This window comes from Oreochromis niloticus, linkage group LG7, assembly GCF_001858045.2.
Source record: "Oreochromis niloticus isolate F11D_XX linkage group LG7, O_niloticus_UMD_NMBU, whole genome shotgun sequence".
NCBI classification, from domain to species: domain Eukaryota; kingdom Metazoa; phylum Chordata; class Actinopteri; order Cichliformes; family Cichlidae; genus Oreochromis; species Oreochromis niloticus.
Window position 1 is genome coordinate 9,743,769 of NC_031972.2, and position 17,162 is coordinate 9,760,930.

The following is a 17,162-nucleotide window of genomic DNA, read 5'->3' on the forward strand; positions in this document are numbered from 1 at the left end:
GAGAGTCGGTTCTTAGCGAAGTCGTCCACTTCATAATTCTGGAGGTATGATGGCAGCTTGCTATGTCTGCGTGGGCGGTCAGACTCTCTGTATGGATATCGGTCTTCCATCCTGAACATATAAGGCTGAAGCAGTTGCTGTCATCCGGCTCGAAGGACCAAATGTTTAGAAGGGTTAAGGAAATCTGAGCTGGCAGCAATCACTTCAGAGTGTCGGGTCAGAACACTTGCAAATGTTCAGATGTGGGAAGAACAAACAGGCAGAGTCCAGGAATAAAGTTCTCAGTCTTTGTATTGTGTGTGTGTGTGTGGTTTGGTCTTATGAACGCACACACTGCCCGTTGTTCGGCTGCCGTTTGTCTCTGAACTAAAGCTGCGGACATGCGCACCCATGGTGCATTCAGGGGGCATAGGGAATCCCATACACAAACCTAACCCTTTTGTACACCACCACTGTACAACGTATGTGTAACAGTGGCTAAGAATTGTCTGTCTGTGTCCATTTAAGCTAAGACAGCTCAGTCCATTGTGTCGGAGTGATGTCAAATGCTCGGCTTTGTATACTTGGTATACGTGGTGTGGAGGTTTTGTAGAGTTTAATGAAGAAATTTGAGCGTGTTGTGAATATGTGTGCATGCATTTATGGGTGTGTAAAAAAAACACATTTATTTTTATTAATTTTATTAAGTATTCATGTGAAATTTTTTGTAATCAGGTTTCTGTACTTTGCAGGAATCATCTGATAGCAACAACACAACTATCGAGGATGAAGATGTGAAAGGTAGGCCACATACATATATAGACTGACTTTATTAATAATCTCATAGCAATACGAGAGAAGGCCCCCTTTTACTCTCAGACAGCCTCTTTGTGTAGCACATCAAAAAATCTATGTAGTCATTGTATCAAATATTCATTTTATGTGGAAGATTTAAACATCTAAAGTTATGGAATTACCTCACTTATATCATTTGGACTGAAGAAGTGTAGTTAGATTACCTTGGAGAATGAATTAGCAATTAGTCACAGGAACCCATGATACAATAATATCTCAATAAGTGATTTTGATATATTAAAAGGCAATGTATCAATCACATAAATCATCACCCTGGTATTTGTGTTTTTATATATATATTTGTCATTTGTCTTTTTTTTATTTGTTTTGTTGTATAGTTGTAGCCTCTCATATGTATATTGTGTGTTTGCAAATACAAGTGATACAGTATATTATTGTTTCAATATTTTATCCCACCATTATTGTAATTATCATAATTGTAACTACCTTAGTAGTCTCTGACTTGAATCTAATTCATGTGACTTCACATGACTCTAAGCTACAATTCACCTAAAACTGCAAAATTAAATGAGATTTAAGATGTTGTAGATATTTTAGCATCTACAATCAAGTGAAGACAAATGTTTCACAGGACTCTTTGCAGTCCTCTGAAAAAGTAAGTACACCCCGACTCCTTCCATAGGAGTTTAAGAAAGTAAGTAGCACCTAGGGAAGGGGTAGGGAACGTTAGTCCTCGAGAGCCAGTGTCCTGCAGGTTTTAGATCTCACCCTGGGTCACCACACCTGAATCAAATGATTAGTTCATTACCAGGCCTCTGGAGAACTTCAAGACATGTTGAGGAGCTTATTTAGCCATTTAAATCAGCTGTGTTGGATCGAGGACACATCTAAAACCTGCAGGACACCGGCTCTCGAGGCCTGGAGTTCCCTACCCCTGACCTAGGGGCTGGTAATCAAATGTACTGAATTCATTCATAATCAACAAGTGTAACTACCTCTATTAATTCAAACTGCAAGAATTCTATTCTTGCATTTTGCTAGTTTAGAGCATTCAGGCATGTGTTCACACAATCCCCAAAATCTTCCCTCAAGTAGACATCAGGAAACCTCCAGGTAAAGTGAAGAAAATGTTTGCAATGTTGGAACAGAGAAGCCTGAACAGTTAAAAGAAAGGAAGAGAAAGTTTGACTGAAGAAACTGAAACAACTGTCTAAGGAGGAAGACAGAAAAGCACAGCTTTTCAAAGCATTTCCACAGAGTGATGATGGTTTAAAAAAAAAATCACCTGGTGCACTCACTGTACACAAGCTAAAAAAAAGAGTGGTCATCAAAATTGCCATGAAAAAAAAAAACTAACAGACTACAGACTAATACAGATCAGTATTTAAGGTTTGACTCTCATCACTCACTGGAGCATAAACTGGGTGTCATCAGGACGCTACAGAGCGAACAACATCCCCACAGACACAGCAGCCAGGGAAGCAGATGAACATCACATCAATAAGGCCCTGAGTAAATGTGGTTATCCCAGCTGGACTTTTGTCAAAGCTGGGAAGGCGCCAAAAGAAAGCTCCAGCCGATCCAGGAGACAAGGACAACCGCTCCCTAAGCGAAAACCTATAGTGATCCCGTATGTGTCAGGAGTATCAGAACAGTTGAGATGCATTTTTTGTAAACAACGTTTCTCTGTGGCTTTTAAACCCCAAAACACGCTGCGCCAAAAATTGGTCCACCCCAAAGATCGGGGCCCCCGACACAAACAGAGTAACATAGTGTACGCTGTTAAGTGCCAGGAGGATTGCCAGGAATCTATACATCGGGGAAACCAAACAACCTCTGACAAATTGGATGGCACAACACAGAAGAGCTACCTCGTCAGGCCAGGACTCTGCGGTCTATTTACACCTACAGGCCAGTGGACACTCTTTCAATGATGAGAATGTACACATCCTGGACAGGGAGGAAAGCTGGTTTGAGTGCGGAGTCAAGGAGGCCATTTACATGAAAAGGGAAAGACCATCTCTGTTTATAAGATTGGGGAAACCTGCGGTCAGCTGAGACTGAAGAAGTCACTTGGATGAGTGACGAAACGTTTCTCCCACTGAAAACACCACGTCCAGATAAACAGAATCAATGTTTGGAGATAACAGACTACAAGAAACAGAAGAAAAGCACATGATCTGTCAGCCCCAGATGATACACAGAAGTCTATATCTAGATAGACGACCCTGAATTTAGTAAGTGGAAGAGAATGGATGGATGGTTGAATGGATGGATACAAATGACTCTGCAGGAAACAAGATTGCAAGGGACTTAATCTAGGCAGCTACTTGAACATACTAGCTAAGAAACTCCAAACAGACAGGAAACACAGCTAGAGGAAGATCGCAGCAAGTGACAGGAGGAAACTAAGGGCTTAAATATACATCAGGTAATGAGGGAGATGGAACACACCAGGAAACACAAGTAAACTAAACCGACTAACGAGACAGGGGGCGCAAAACTGAACGCAACACAAACGGGACAAAGGATCATGAAAATAAGACAGGAAACAAACAGAGACAGAGATCATAAGATAAACAGACACATGGTTCCATGCATGAGTGGGGCCCAGAAAACAATTGGCAGGAACACCAGAGGGGTAAAACACCAGTTCCTGGTAAATAGCAGTCAAATGCAAGAGGCTGCAAGACGAGACTGACTAACCTGTGCATTGCCTGGATTGACTACAAGAAAGCCTGTGACTCAGTGCCTCATACATAGATCCTGGAATGCTTAGAACTGCACAGAATCAACAGGATCCTAATAGCCTTTGTCAGGAATTAAATGGGGATGTGGCAAACAACACTGGAGGCCAACTTCAAGCCAATAGCACAAGTTGCCATCAAGTGCAGGATTTACCAAGGAGACACTCTGTCCCCACATATTATCTACCACCGGCAGATAGAGGAGGTGGCTGATATCCAGAAATCCTACCAGTGGCTGGACAAAGCTGGACTGAAAGACAGCACAGAGGCACTAATCATGGCAGCACAGGAACAAGCTCTGAGTACAAGATCCATAGAGGCTGGGGTCTATCACACCAGGCAAGACCCCAGGTGCAGGCTGTGTAAAGATGTCCCAGAGACAATCCAGCACATAACAGCAGGGTGCAAGATGCTAGCAGGCAAGGCATACATGGAACGCCATAACCAAGTGGCCGGCATAGTGTACAGGAACATCTGTGCCGAGTATAACCTGGAAGTCCCAAGGTCAAAATGGGAGATGCCCCCAAGGGTGGTGGAGAATGACCGAGCTAAGATCCTGTGGGACTTCCAGATACAGACGGACAAAATGGTGGTGGCTAACCAACCGGACATAGTGGTGGTAGACAAGCAGGAGAAGACGGCTGTAGTGATCGATGTAGCGGTTCCGAATGACAGCAATATTAGGAAGAAGGAACACGAGAAGCTGGAGAAATACCAAGGGCTCAGAGAAGAGCTCGAGAGGATGTGGAGGGTGAAGGTAACGGTGGTCCCCGTGGTAATCGGAGCACTAGGTGCGGTGACTCCCAAGCTAGGCGAGTGGCTCCAGCAGATCCCGGGAACAACATCGGAGATCTCTGTCCAGAAGAGCGCAGTCCTGGGAACAGCTAAGATACTGCGCAGGACCCTTAAGCTCCCAGGCCTCTGGTAGAGGACCCGAGCTTGAAGGATAAACCGCCCGCAGGGGCGAGATGGGTGTTTTTTCTTTTTTATATATATGTATATGTATGTATATATATGTGTGTGTGTGTATATATATGTATATATATATATGTATGTCTATATATATATATATATATATATATATATATATATATATATATATGTATATGTATGTAGATAGATAGATAGATAGATGTCATTCCCTATATGCCTATGCGCTGTCAGTACAAATAATAGCAGTAAAAAACATAAATTTAAATCGCTATAAAATAGCATTATTATCACTTTTACAAAGAGGTCAGAGGTCAAATGTGTCATGATGTTTTAAATCTTTATAATTTGTGTATGCTGACAATACACATCACAGTTTTAAGAATAACTGCTTCTAAGTTGTCAGTCTTTTTGTCACTTTTACCAATAAATCATAAAGTTGGTGTTGAAGACCATGGGAGATATAAGCCAAATAATATATAATGGAATAATGGAATCTTAACATGACCCCAGTCTACACTTGTACAACATTTTATTGGAATTCATTCAAAACGTTTCAAACTCTTGTGTTTACAAACAGAAAGGATGACATACAAGTACACAAATATTATTATTGTTATGATTTAGAAGGTAAATAGCAGCAAGGTGCTTAATTCTTCACTTACTGCTTCTGCATTTGGCTTTTTTTCTTTATAGGAAATAGTATAATGTTTGATGCATTGCATAATATGTTATGTTTTGTTGTTCATCTGAGGTTGTAATTACCTAATCTTAAGACCTGGTAAGGAGCATATGATTTATTATGTACTGATACTTTTAAGTTGTTTTTAGAGAGCGTGCTTTCTTTTTCATTACTCTATGCTATATTGTCAGGAGCACATTGCTCTGATAGACACATCGCAGCACTTAGAAAATAGTGCCTCCAAACTTTCTACACCACTAGAGTTAAGCAAGAGAATATGTTTTTTTTTTATTACACATTAAAGTGGACTGCCCTTTTAAGTATATTTTTGAAAACAGCAGTAACATTTGCATGTTGCTAATTTTTCATGAGTATTGATATTGACAATAAACTGGGGTTTTGAAGTGCAAAAGTGATTTTTTGATAAACAAAGGCACAAAACAAAATTAAAAACTGAGAGAGGTGGAGAGACTGAAAGAGGTGGGGAAGGAGAGAGAGAGAGAGAGAGAGGGAGGGAGGAAGAGGGACAATTAGAGCAAGCTAAGCCTTCCTCTCAGTGTAGGGAGGAAGCGAGGGGAAAGGGACACAGTAAATCTCATCTGAAGAGCTGGGACAAGAATAGCTTGATGAGCTCAAGCAGCCTTACATGCAAACAAGAGATATGATGGATGATGGATGGTAGCGAGCAATTCATCGCCTTTATGGAGCAGTTGGAAGCATTTTAAAAAATGGGGGATATGTAGGCGAGGATCTAAGTAGTGAAGTAGTTTTTGTGTTTAGCAGCATGAAGGAGTTTTCACTCGTAACCTCAGATGAGAAAGCGATGACTGATAACATTTACAATGAATAGCAAGCTCATAGGTAAGTGTGAACTGATCTGCATTCAATTTTTCATTGTCATGAGCTGCATTTGTACATTGGAACATTAGTACATTGTAGCTTCACAAGCCGAAATGTCACTTGGGATACAATCAGATTTTCTCACACTTTTTTGTTTCTTCTCTGCAGCTCGCAAACAGGAAATCATAAAGATCACAGAGCAGCTTATTGAAGCTGTCAACAATGGAGACTTTGAGGCCTACGCGTAAGTCCAATGCACATGCTTCTGGTTCCATAAAAGATTTTTTAAACATCTGCTGCAACAGTACAATTTTAGCTTGTTAAGTGGACATTAAAGCTCTCCATCAACCACAGAGAACCATTAATCTGATTGACATAAAAACGTGTTGTATTAAAAGATTAAAAAGTAATTGTACTCATTGTATTATCCTCTCTTCCCCTCTCTACCTGCCATATAATTAAGAGTAATGCTTCTGAGATAGAGTGGGGAGGGGTGGTTAAAGTGTACCTAAAGTGATGGAAACCCATTTCCACAAAGAAAGGTGACACAGATTAAAATGTATGCATGAGTTTTAAAAAAGCAATTATATTACAAGCAAAAACAATACAACAGTTACTCACAGAGCTCAAAAATAAGTTTGAGTTACTTTGCGTAAGATTATGTTGTAATTCTAAATTGGAAGTGGAACTACAAAGACATAGTTATTGTATGTCATACTGAGTCACATTCAAAAGATAGTAATATAAAATTTCAAAAAATTACAAGGTAAATTAGGTTTAGGTAAATTAATGTAACACAGGGAAGTCAAAAGTGTAATTTGAACTACTGACTCAAAAGTATGCATTTGAAAGTCAATAATTGAGACTAAAAGTCTGGGTTAAGTTTAGGATGTCAAAACATAAGACTTTAAGTTAAACTTACCATCTTTAGTAGAATAAGCTACTTTTGCCTGTTCCCTTATTCACAAGGAGTCACAACAGCAGGAAGTGCCACATGTTTGTTTTGGCAGATTTTTTACATCAGCTGCCCATCCTGATGCAATCCTAGAAGGATTTGTGTCTCCCCCAGGACTGAACCAAGAAACTTTTGCTTGTTAGGTGACTGTTAGATTGTTTTTTTAAAAAATGTAAAATTTTAACTGGATTAAATATTTGACTTGCTCAGTCACAGTTATAAGATTCAGCTGAAGTCATGATACACAATGAGAAAAATGAAATACTAAATTAAATTTACACAACATATTGTCTAATAAAGAAAAAAACTGTTTACACGATTCGATGCAATCCTAAGAAAAAGATTTACTTGGAATCTACAATACTTTGGTATATAGAAGATTATAGAAGAACTAAACTCAGAATCACAGCTTTATTTGCTAGTAAACAGGTGACAAAAAAAAAGCAAAAATGGTAACATGGCAGGGTTAGAACTGACTGACACAAATGACAGACAAGAGGGAAATGCCAGAAAACATCTTGATGATCCCCAAGACTTTTGGTTAATTCCTCCGTGGACTGATAAGACAAAAGTATAACTTTTTGAAAGGTGTATGTCTCATTACATCTGGCATTTCAGAAAAGGAACATCATATCAACAGTAAAATATAGTGGTGAAAGTGTGATGGTCTGGGGCTGTTTTTCTGCCTCGGGACCTGTAAGACTTGCTATGGTAAATAGAACTATGAATTCTGCTGTCTACCAAAATATCCTTATCAGAATGTCCGTTCATCTGTTCATGACCTCGAGCCGAAGCACACCTAGGTTCTGGAGCAGGACAATGATCCAAACGGCACCAGCAAATCCTCTATATGGTTTCGGAAAAACTAAATGAACTCTTTGGAGTGGCCCAGTCAAAGTTCTGACCTGAATCTGATTAAGATGCTGTGGAATGACCTTTAAAAGGTGGTTCATGTTCAAAAACCCTCCACCAAGATATGCGGGCCAAAATTGCTCCACAGTGCTGTAAAGGACTCATTGGCAGTCATAGCAAATGCTTGATTGCAGTTGTTGCTGAGGGTGGCCCAACCAGTTATTAGGTTTAGCGGGGCCATGTAGGTTTGGGTTTTTTTGCCTTCATAATAAACAACGTCATTTAGAAACTGCATTTTGTGGTTACTTATGTTATCTTTGTCTAATATTTCAATTAGTTTGATGATCTGAAACATTTAAGTGTGACAAACATACAAAAATAGGAAATAAGGAAGGGGCAAACACTTTTTTTTACAGCATTTTATATACTAAAGAGGAGACTGGGGTGGATTAGACACACTAAGAAACACAGTTGAACAGAATCCACCTGACAGAGCAGCAGCAAAACTGAGCATCACACACATGTGAGACAGGGAACTAAGATAAAAAACTTACTCACTGCAGTGAAAAAAAAATAGATTCTCCAGCGTCCATGTGATAGTGCGAAGAAATTAAACTGTAAGTGATGAATATAGTTATTAGTGAAATATAATGTAGGATAAAATTAAATGAGATAAGAAATACTGGAAAGGGTTTAAATTTAAAGGTTAAAGGTTTTCCATTTAGTATTTTGTGACAATGATTGTTGTTTTTATCGCTATATTTATTATTATTATTATCATTGTTATTCGAAGTGTGACTCTATGCAACATTTGATCCCATTTCATGAGGGAGGAGCATGGAAGAGCAAAATTATAAGCTCTATAATATCTTTACTTATTGCGTATACATTGTTTAATATTGTTACAGTTTGGAAGGTGCATCATAAATGCATAAATGAAAAAAAACTACTGTATTAACAAACCTGGCTGCAGTTGTGAGATGGTCTGTAATGGTTGTTAGTTAGTAAGCAAGAATTTTGACATGCTAAGTCAGAGCTATGAAACAGTCACTGTAACTACTTAAACAGATGTGGGCAGAATTTTAGGTCTCCTTGTCAGTGTTATAAATTTTAAAAAAATGTTTTAGCTATGAGATATAGAGCCACTAAAGAGTTACGAGTGAAAGTTATGAGACAGGCCAACAGACTACATTTTTTATAATATTGTTGCATATAACATTGCTAAAGTATTGTTACAGAACTGTTTAAATTATTCCGTGCATCATTTGTGTAAAAATATATCTTGACTAACAGGAAGATCTGCGACCCTGGTCTGACCTCATTTGAACCTGAGGGGCTGGGAAATCTGGTGGAGGGAATGGACTTCCACAGATTTTACTTTGACAATCGTAAGACTAGTTTAATCTACTACTGATGTTTTGAAAATATAAAATATATGATACATCTATATTTAATATTCATCACTAAGAGGACTATTTGTCTCCCATCAGTCCTCTCAAAGAACAGCAAACCTATCCACACCACCATCCTTAACCCCCATGTGCATATAATCGGGGACGATGCTGCCTGCATCGCCTACATCCGCCTGACGCAGTTCGTGGATGGCCAGGGCCATCCTCGCTCAAGCCAATCAGAAGAGACCAGGGTATGGCACCGCAGGGACAGCCGGTGGCAAAATGTCCACTTCCACTGCTCAGGAGCTCCTTCTGCCCCGCTGCAGGGGTGAGGTAGGACAACAATAGCATTCACGCAGAGGATGAACATTTCTAAAAACATGTTTTCACTCAATCATTAGGGGTTATTAAATATAGCTTCATGGGAACAAATGTATATCTGCAGCACAAAAAATAAATATGCAAAATCTGAATGGGTGTAAATACTTTTTTCCAGGCATTTTGAGGAGGCAGAGCAGAAAAGTAACGAGCAGATAATCACAGAGAAAGAAGCAGCACTGAGAGAGAGGTGCAGGTGGATGTGTGGTGGGGTTAAAGGAATCTGATTTTGAGATTGTGGTCATGCTCCTGCACTCTGCACACCCACTTCTTTCTCTCTCTCCCTGAACAACTTCGACAACAGCAGACAGTAATAGCAGTGCTCCCATCTTCTGACAGCAGAGGACACATCAGCTACAACATTAAACTCTTGTAACTCTTCGGCCTGCCTACAGCAAACAAAAAAGCTATTGTTCCTTCCTATTGTTACTTCTAGTATAATTATGGCCACCGTCTGTCCCTGTGTTCTTTCAACTGTACAGTCTATTTATTATCCATTTTAATCCTTTCTTCTTTTTTATGACAATGCATGATTCCTACCTGTGTTGTCATTAGCAGTGGCTGTTCTGCACGACTTAAGGCTGCCTGTGTGAAATGAACAATCAGTATCACGTGTCTCACACAAAGAGTCTGGTGGGTGTATTTTATTATGACTTTCATTTTGTTGTGCAACAGCACAACAAAATTAATTAATTAATTAATTAAATTTATTTATTGGGTGTTTAACTCCCCACCACCCCATTCCTCATCCCTCACGACCCCCAGCCACTCAGTCAGACAGTGAAAACCATGCAGCATGCTAAGATGTTACTGTTGTTCTTAACTGATATTTATGTACTGAACATTGCAAGTTAACTACTGAAACTATGGTTGAAATGTTGAAATATCCCAATGTTTATGTAAATTTCCAGTTTTATTGTGGTGACTTAACTACAGTTACGCTGTTGATGGTATTTAATTGCATGATATTCCACGTTAATGCATTTGGTAAAACGGTTGTTGTCGTGCATTTTCTGGGTTTTTTTGGGGGGGGTTGGGTTTTTTTGCACTGCTGGTGAGCTATAATCTGCTGCCTCTACTTTCTGGATTTCTAAGTGCATAAACTGTTTTTGTTGACATGACAATGTAGTATATGAAGATTCTGGTGATGACCATGACAGAATATGCCCTTCCTCAGTAATTGTTGGGCCCAGGCTCTTTACTGTTTCAAAGGCAACAACCAAAATCTTAAATGATCATTTTTGATTTAATTTATTGGAACCTGACTGATGTAAAAGGTGACAACTTAAACTCAACACAAGGGTGTGTGGTTATTACTTTTGATTGCAATAATTAAATTAGACTTCGTATGTAAAAAAGGCCAAGGTCAAAGTTCCCAAAGTGAAATCAAAGTTTGTTTTAATTATGTGGTCATTTAAAACCATATTTTAATCATCAGTTTTTGCTTTGGGTGGCTGTGGTTCAGGAATTAGTGCAGGTCATCTACTAACCTGAAGGTTAATAGACAGCCTATTAGAACACAACCTCTTCCAGTTCAATGTCCGGCTCCTCTACTTCCACATGGCAAGATACTAAATCTTAAAATGCATCCATCTGAATTTTAGGTTAAATGTGTTTAGGTATAGAAAAAGACACTTGTATAGATGTGTATATGAATGAGAGTTGTGGTAAGAAAGTGTTGAAATAGAATAGAAAAGTGCTATAAAAGTACCAGTCTGTTTTTAACATTTTTCTGTTGGGGGTTTCTGTCCCTGTACAAAAAAACATGTATCTCTAAAACCTTTCTCATCTTATAAAATGCATTTCTTTGATGATTGGGTTAGTCAGTGAGAGGTAGGAGGATTGTATTAAGATACAGGGGAATCCTTAAAGGATTGCATTTTGTCACATTTTGACAAAAGTGTACAGATACAACTCAACAAAGCTAACATTTACTTCTCCTTCCGCAGGATTAGCATTTAAATATGGTAACATTATGCTCTTGTGTCGTAATTTGTGACTGAGAAAAAGGAAAGCTGAAAAAGAATTTTCTGCTGCTCCTTACACATCGTGTGTGAGGCCTTTCACTTGGGAGGCAAATGTGTAAACCACTACAGTTATGGAGCCTTAAACAGCTGCCTACCAAGCAGAATGCAGGAAACACAGACAGCTATTGATGAACACAAAAGAGCATTTAACACATAAAGTGACAGATATTTAAAAAAATAATAATAAACTAAAAGAGAGTAAAAGTGAAATTGACAATTATATGATAAATCTTCCAGAGTTGCATTTGAATGTTTTGGAATAAGAACATACAGTCACTCTCTCATTTTTTATGTATAAACCTCAGTTTTTCTCCGGTCTGGAGACGTGAACAGGAACGACTTACTGTATTTCAGAATTCATAAAAGGGTCCTCCTTTCCCATAAAGCCCTAATTTTCACTTTGTCCTTACTCTTGCAGAGCTGTGGCTGACCTAAAACAAGAAGGTTTTAACATGTGGAAATATGGAAAAGTCAATTGACATATTTGTAAAAGAAAACAGTGTCTTGCGCACACACATACATTATTACTTCTATTTCAAGCACTAAGCAGAGTCTCTTTTATATATGTTTACAAATATTTGTGTGTAATGTCTAAATCACAAAATTTTACACAGTTTTTCCAGGACATTGATTCAACACACAGGCAGGAATGAAATTTGAAATGGACTGGTTTGGAAATAGTGTTTTTTTGCACTACTTAAGCACTCGAAGCGCTTTATACAGCTTGCCTCATTTACCCAAGGACTTTTTTTGATGCCAAAGTGCCTTTTTATTGAACATTTATACTCCAATGAACGGATTGGAGGGCAGCTTACCTACTTGAGGATACTTTGGCATGGAGAAGCCAGATTTCAAAAAAACAAACCTTCTCATTAGTAGATGACCTGGTCTACTTCCCGAGCAACAGCCACCCCTCAATGTTAGTGAGTAAAACCAAAATATTAGGTAGAATATCAAATCCTTTAGTTTTACAATATCTCCCAGAAATATCTAGTGTCGTTTGCTGTATTTTCCCTTAATGATCTAACTTTCTGTCCTCGAGGGGGCATCAACTTCTTCAAGCTTGACATTTAGACTGACTACAGGATTAAAGTACATACATGATGATTGAATGTGAGAAGAAAAATACTGAAGATTAAAGACAGGCTTATACAGGCTGTCAGATAAAGCACTGAGCTGGTCTGTTTTAGGACATATTCACAATATTGTCAAATTACTTTAGCTCACTTAACAAATAGTATAGAACATGATAGCTCCTAGTTTGATCCTTCAAATATCACATACACAGTAAAGCTTAAATGATTGGTTGAATCATCGCAGGACGATGACTGGAAAGATCAAATCATGGAAGTGGTTTTCAAAGAAAACTATAAAAATTAGCTGGTTCCAGCTTGTCACCTAATGGAGAAAAGAAACCAATTATTATGAAATATTAAAATATACATATATAATTTTATAAAGTGAACTAAAGAAAAATGTATTAGAAAGATAACTTTGTGCTTCTTACAACACTAAGATATCAAACCTTAGGTACTAAGTGGTGATGTAAAATACACCATCTACTAGGGTAAATGTATGGGCATACCGGCAATTCACAATGTAATGCTTCTCACCATCCATGCTGATCATGATGTAAAATAAAGAAATATGCTTTCAAATACTTGTTGCATTGAATCATAAAAGTTAGAAGAAGTATTAAAAACAAAAACACATTAAGCACCTAAATTTGGAGAGACGCATGGTGAACTTGCCAAGCCAAGGCTGTGATTTAGTGTTTCACATTTTGCATGAGTAGTGTTTTGTATCAAAAGGTAAAAACTTTTTGAGCCAGTTCAACACATTATTAACAGTCATTCAAAACAGTCTTTTATTAATTACTAATTATTTACATTACAAAATGAAACGGGGAATTATGCATCATCAGACAATCTTGAGGTTGTTTTTGTTTTTTAAACCATTAGTATCAGTGAAACTCCACAGCTATGGCTTTAGGACAAACCCATGAATTTCCCTTCCTGGTCAAACCAAATGTCAGTGCTATCAGTACTTTAATTGGATTGGTTACTTAGAATTAGTGTCCTCTTTGAAAGCTGTACCTTCTTACTTAATAACTAGGTTTGGGCCTGGGTGTTAATCTTAGGCTTCACCTCCAAAGACAATTTAAAGTGTATTGATAGATCCTTATCATTTCTTCTTCTGTGTTCATGTGAGCAAGTATGATATGAATGATGATGATGGTGATGACTGTATGTGAAACAAAGCTTTTATCATATACTTTTTGTATTTATTATATGATGATGATCAATATTAAAGTGTGATCAGATGTAATCAGTGTGTAAACTAATAAAACTGTCCACTCTACTATTCCGTCTTATCTCAACTCACAACCTTAGAAAGAACCCTGTATTGTTTTAGTTTTCCTTGTGTTTTTAGTGCTTTAAAATGTTACATGAATAAATGTCAGTATTTCCTCTAAACAGAATATTACTCAGAATATTCCAGCAAGTATTTTTTAGAAGGCAAAGTTTGAAGGGTCAGTAAAAACATCTCAACCACCACAGTGATTACAGGAAAGCTCGAAAAGTAGATTTACTCATGAACTGTGCTATGGAATGTTTTAAAGGTGTAAAGTTACTTCTCTTTTGTTACATTTCAGGGTAAATGTCTTACTTTACTGCATTTATAGATTAACAAATTTACAGACAAGGATAGAAAATGTAATCTGTTGTTAAACATTATACATAATTTTATTTTGCTGGAATTCTTACTCTACCCTTTCTCTTCCACTTATCCAATTTAGGGTCACAGGGGGGCTGAAGCCTATCACAGTTGCCATAGGGCAAGAGGCTAGGTACAACCCTAGTCTGACTCAGGGTCAACACAGAGAGACAGACAACAATTCACAACTATGGGTAATTTGGAAAATAACCTAACCTCACTAAAAGTATGTCTTTGGACTATCGAAGACAGCCGGAGAACCCAGAGAGAACCTATGCAAACCCGTGGCCAGACAGTGGATTCTAATCCAAGACCTTGCTGTGAGGTGGCAGTGCTAACTACTGTTTTAACATGCCATGGATTTCATATGTAAGGTTTGTAAGGTTTTTTAGCTTACAGAGTTAAGTTCCCTAATTTGGTTGCTTTTGTAAATTGGAGCTAAATAAATAAACCAAATTGAAATATACTAAATTTAGGGAGATAAGACTCACCTTTTGCAAATACCTTAATGTCAGATATCAAAGTAGAACGGATTATAGTGAAATACAGTAGAAAAATATTTAAAATTGCAGTAAAAAAAAGTAGTAATTCACTAGCTGGGATCACATCCTCAGATAGGTTTGCTAACATTTTTGTAGATAGTGGCAGATGGCTTGAACATAAATTGAGGCTGTGGTTTTTGGGAAGGCCTCAGAGGGGGACTGGTGGCAGCTCCTGGGTCAGGCAGATCCCTATAAGAAGTGAATTATTTGAAAAAGGGAGAGAGGGTGGGTACGAATCTAAAGCAGACAATAGCAACCTCGTTGTACAGGATACAGTAACCATCGCAGTGGCAGATATTCAAGAAAGGTTTGCAATATATAACTTGTTAGGGGTGAGGGGAGGATGACAATACAAAAGACACACTATGGAAGAAAACCAGAGTTTTAGAAGGATTTTGAATTCAAGAATGAAAATAAGCTAATATGGGATAAATATGGTCTCATTTTCTAGTACTCTTGCACGAGCATCATTATGATTATTATGATTAGCAGAAGTAGTAGTAGTAGTAATAATAGTAGTATTTGCAATGTTGACTGGTTCTGAGAGATCTGGGAGGCTGCTGTTCTCTGCTCTTAGGTACACCAGCCACTTAGCATTGATAATGTGTAATGCCTGTTTTCCTCAATGCTCTTCTAGCATTGCTCAATTTCAGCTCAGGATCTGCCCTTGTATTGTTATTCGCTTGTAGCTGAAAGCACAACCTGGGATCTTTGCATGGATCTTTGGAAAACAGGCCATTTCTCCTCTTGGCTTCTGCTATGGAAATCTTGTTGCACTTTCTTATTCATCTAGGACCAGGTTTTTCAACCTGTTATACTGAAAAATAAGAAAAAGACTAGCATACCATAAAAAAACAAACAACAAAAAAACATCACAAACAGCAGTACAGAACCAGGAACATGGGATCTGTCAGCCTGAACAGAGACAGAGACACACATGCCTACACACAAGAAAATGATATTGCCAGCATCCACGGAATAGTACCAAGAAACTGACAAAAGTCATGTTTAATTAAAGACTAGATAAGGAGAATATTTTTACGATTTTTAAGGCTTTGCCATTTTATTTAGTATTTTTTTTTCTCTTTACAAACAAATTGAGGAACAGCAATACTGATAAATTACCAATTTGTGTGCAAAATGTTCATTTGATTTATGCCCAGATTTGATTGTTAATGACGTCCATTGTTTTAAAGTACAGAGCCAAACAAAGGAAGAATTCTTCAGAGAAGAGGCAGCCAGCTGATATTTTGTCTGCAGTAGCTTCAGCAAGGCTGAAGATAGATGATTTTTTTTATGAAAGGAAAGTTTAAAGGGCAAAACTGCTGTTAAAAGATTCTTGACTTTATTACCTATTATGTTTGCAATTCATTTAATTAAATAAAGCTTTCATTTAATGTAAAACATCTTCTGGTAGTGGTGTAAATACATTTATTCTATTTTGAATGCAGTGTGGTATTACTATGTTAATGATTTGTGCTGTGAGATCCAAGTTTACATAATGAAGTGGCTGAAAATCTGTGTCACCACCACCTGAAGTATGTGTGAATGTCTTTCTTGTCTCCTCTGTGTCTGCCTTTAGTGTTGCAAAGACTTCATTAGCATCATGAATTAAGCTGTGTTGCCAAAACACCAATTACATGAATACATATTAACATCAAAGTCAGTGCCAGCAGGGTGCAGAGGTATCGGAGCCTGTCTGAGAACAAGTTAATAAGCTGAGGGATAAAAATGCTTTTTACCTAAGGTCTGCTTTGAAGTACTTTGATTATATACTGTGAGCCATAGGAATTAATCATTTCAGATTTTAATACAGGTATATTTTTCTTCATGAAACAAGATGTGATAATTAGAAATTCTGCTTTTTCACCAACCAGACTGACAACATTGTGACCCCAATAGACTCAACCGGTGATGGTATCAGCCTTCTACACCAACACATAACTTTTAACACCTCTTTTTTTCTTAGAGTTTATATCATCTCTTGAGTGTTTGTATGTGTACTCGTGCGGTTTAATCAGTAATGAAATTTTCTGTAATCAGAAAAATATATATTTCTATGTAATAAAAAAACACCACAAAAAAAATCTTATTTGGTTTTGTTTAAATGTGACTACATTCCAGATGTAGTTATCCATTCATTACATCTCTGCCCACATTAGGCGCATTTTAAACATGCATATCATTTGAGTTGAACAGACAAAACTAACCCTGCATTCAGTTCAGAACACCAGAGAACGAAAAAGTTTTCTTTGTTGCTTACTTAAACAAGTAATATCACTACCGGGACGCTTTTCAGCAC

General features: G+C 37.7%; 1 protein-coding gene across 11 annotated transcripts in view; it reads left to right on the forward strand.

Annotated features, from left to right (window-relative positions):
- The window catches only part of camk2b2 (calcium/calmodulin-dependent protein kinase (CaM kinase) II beta 2), an 82,042-nt gene extending 68,081 nt beyond the window's left edge, over positions 1–13,961 (forward strand). For all 11 annotated transcript variants that reach the window (XM_013265831.3, XM_013265834.3, XM_013265828.3 and 8 more), the window contains 5 exons: positions 732–780; positions 6,163–6,238; positions 9,095–9,189; positions 9,292–9,528; positions 9,692–13,961. In XM_013265831.3, the coding sequence (XP_013121285.1) occupies positions 732–780; positions 6,163–6,238; positions 9,095–9,189; positions 9,292–9,527 (456 nt within the window). In that variant the 3' untranslated portion in view covers position 9,528; positions 9,692–13,961. The remainder of the gene's footprint in view (positions 1–731; positions 781–6,162; positions 6,239–9,094; positions 9,190–9,291; positions 9,529–9,691) is intronic.
- The last annotated feature ends 3,201 nt before the right edge of the window (positions 13,962–17,162 follow it).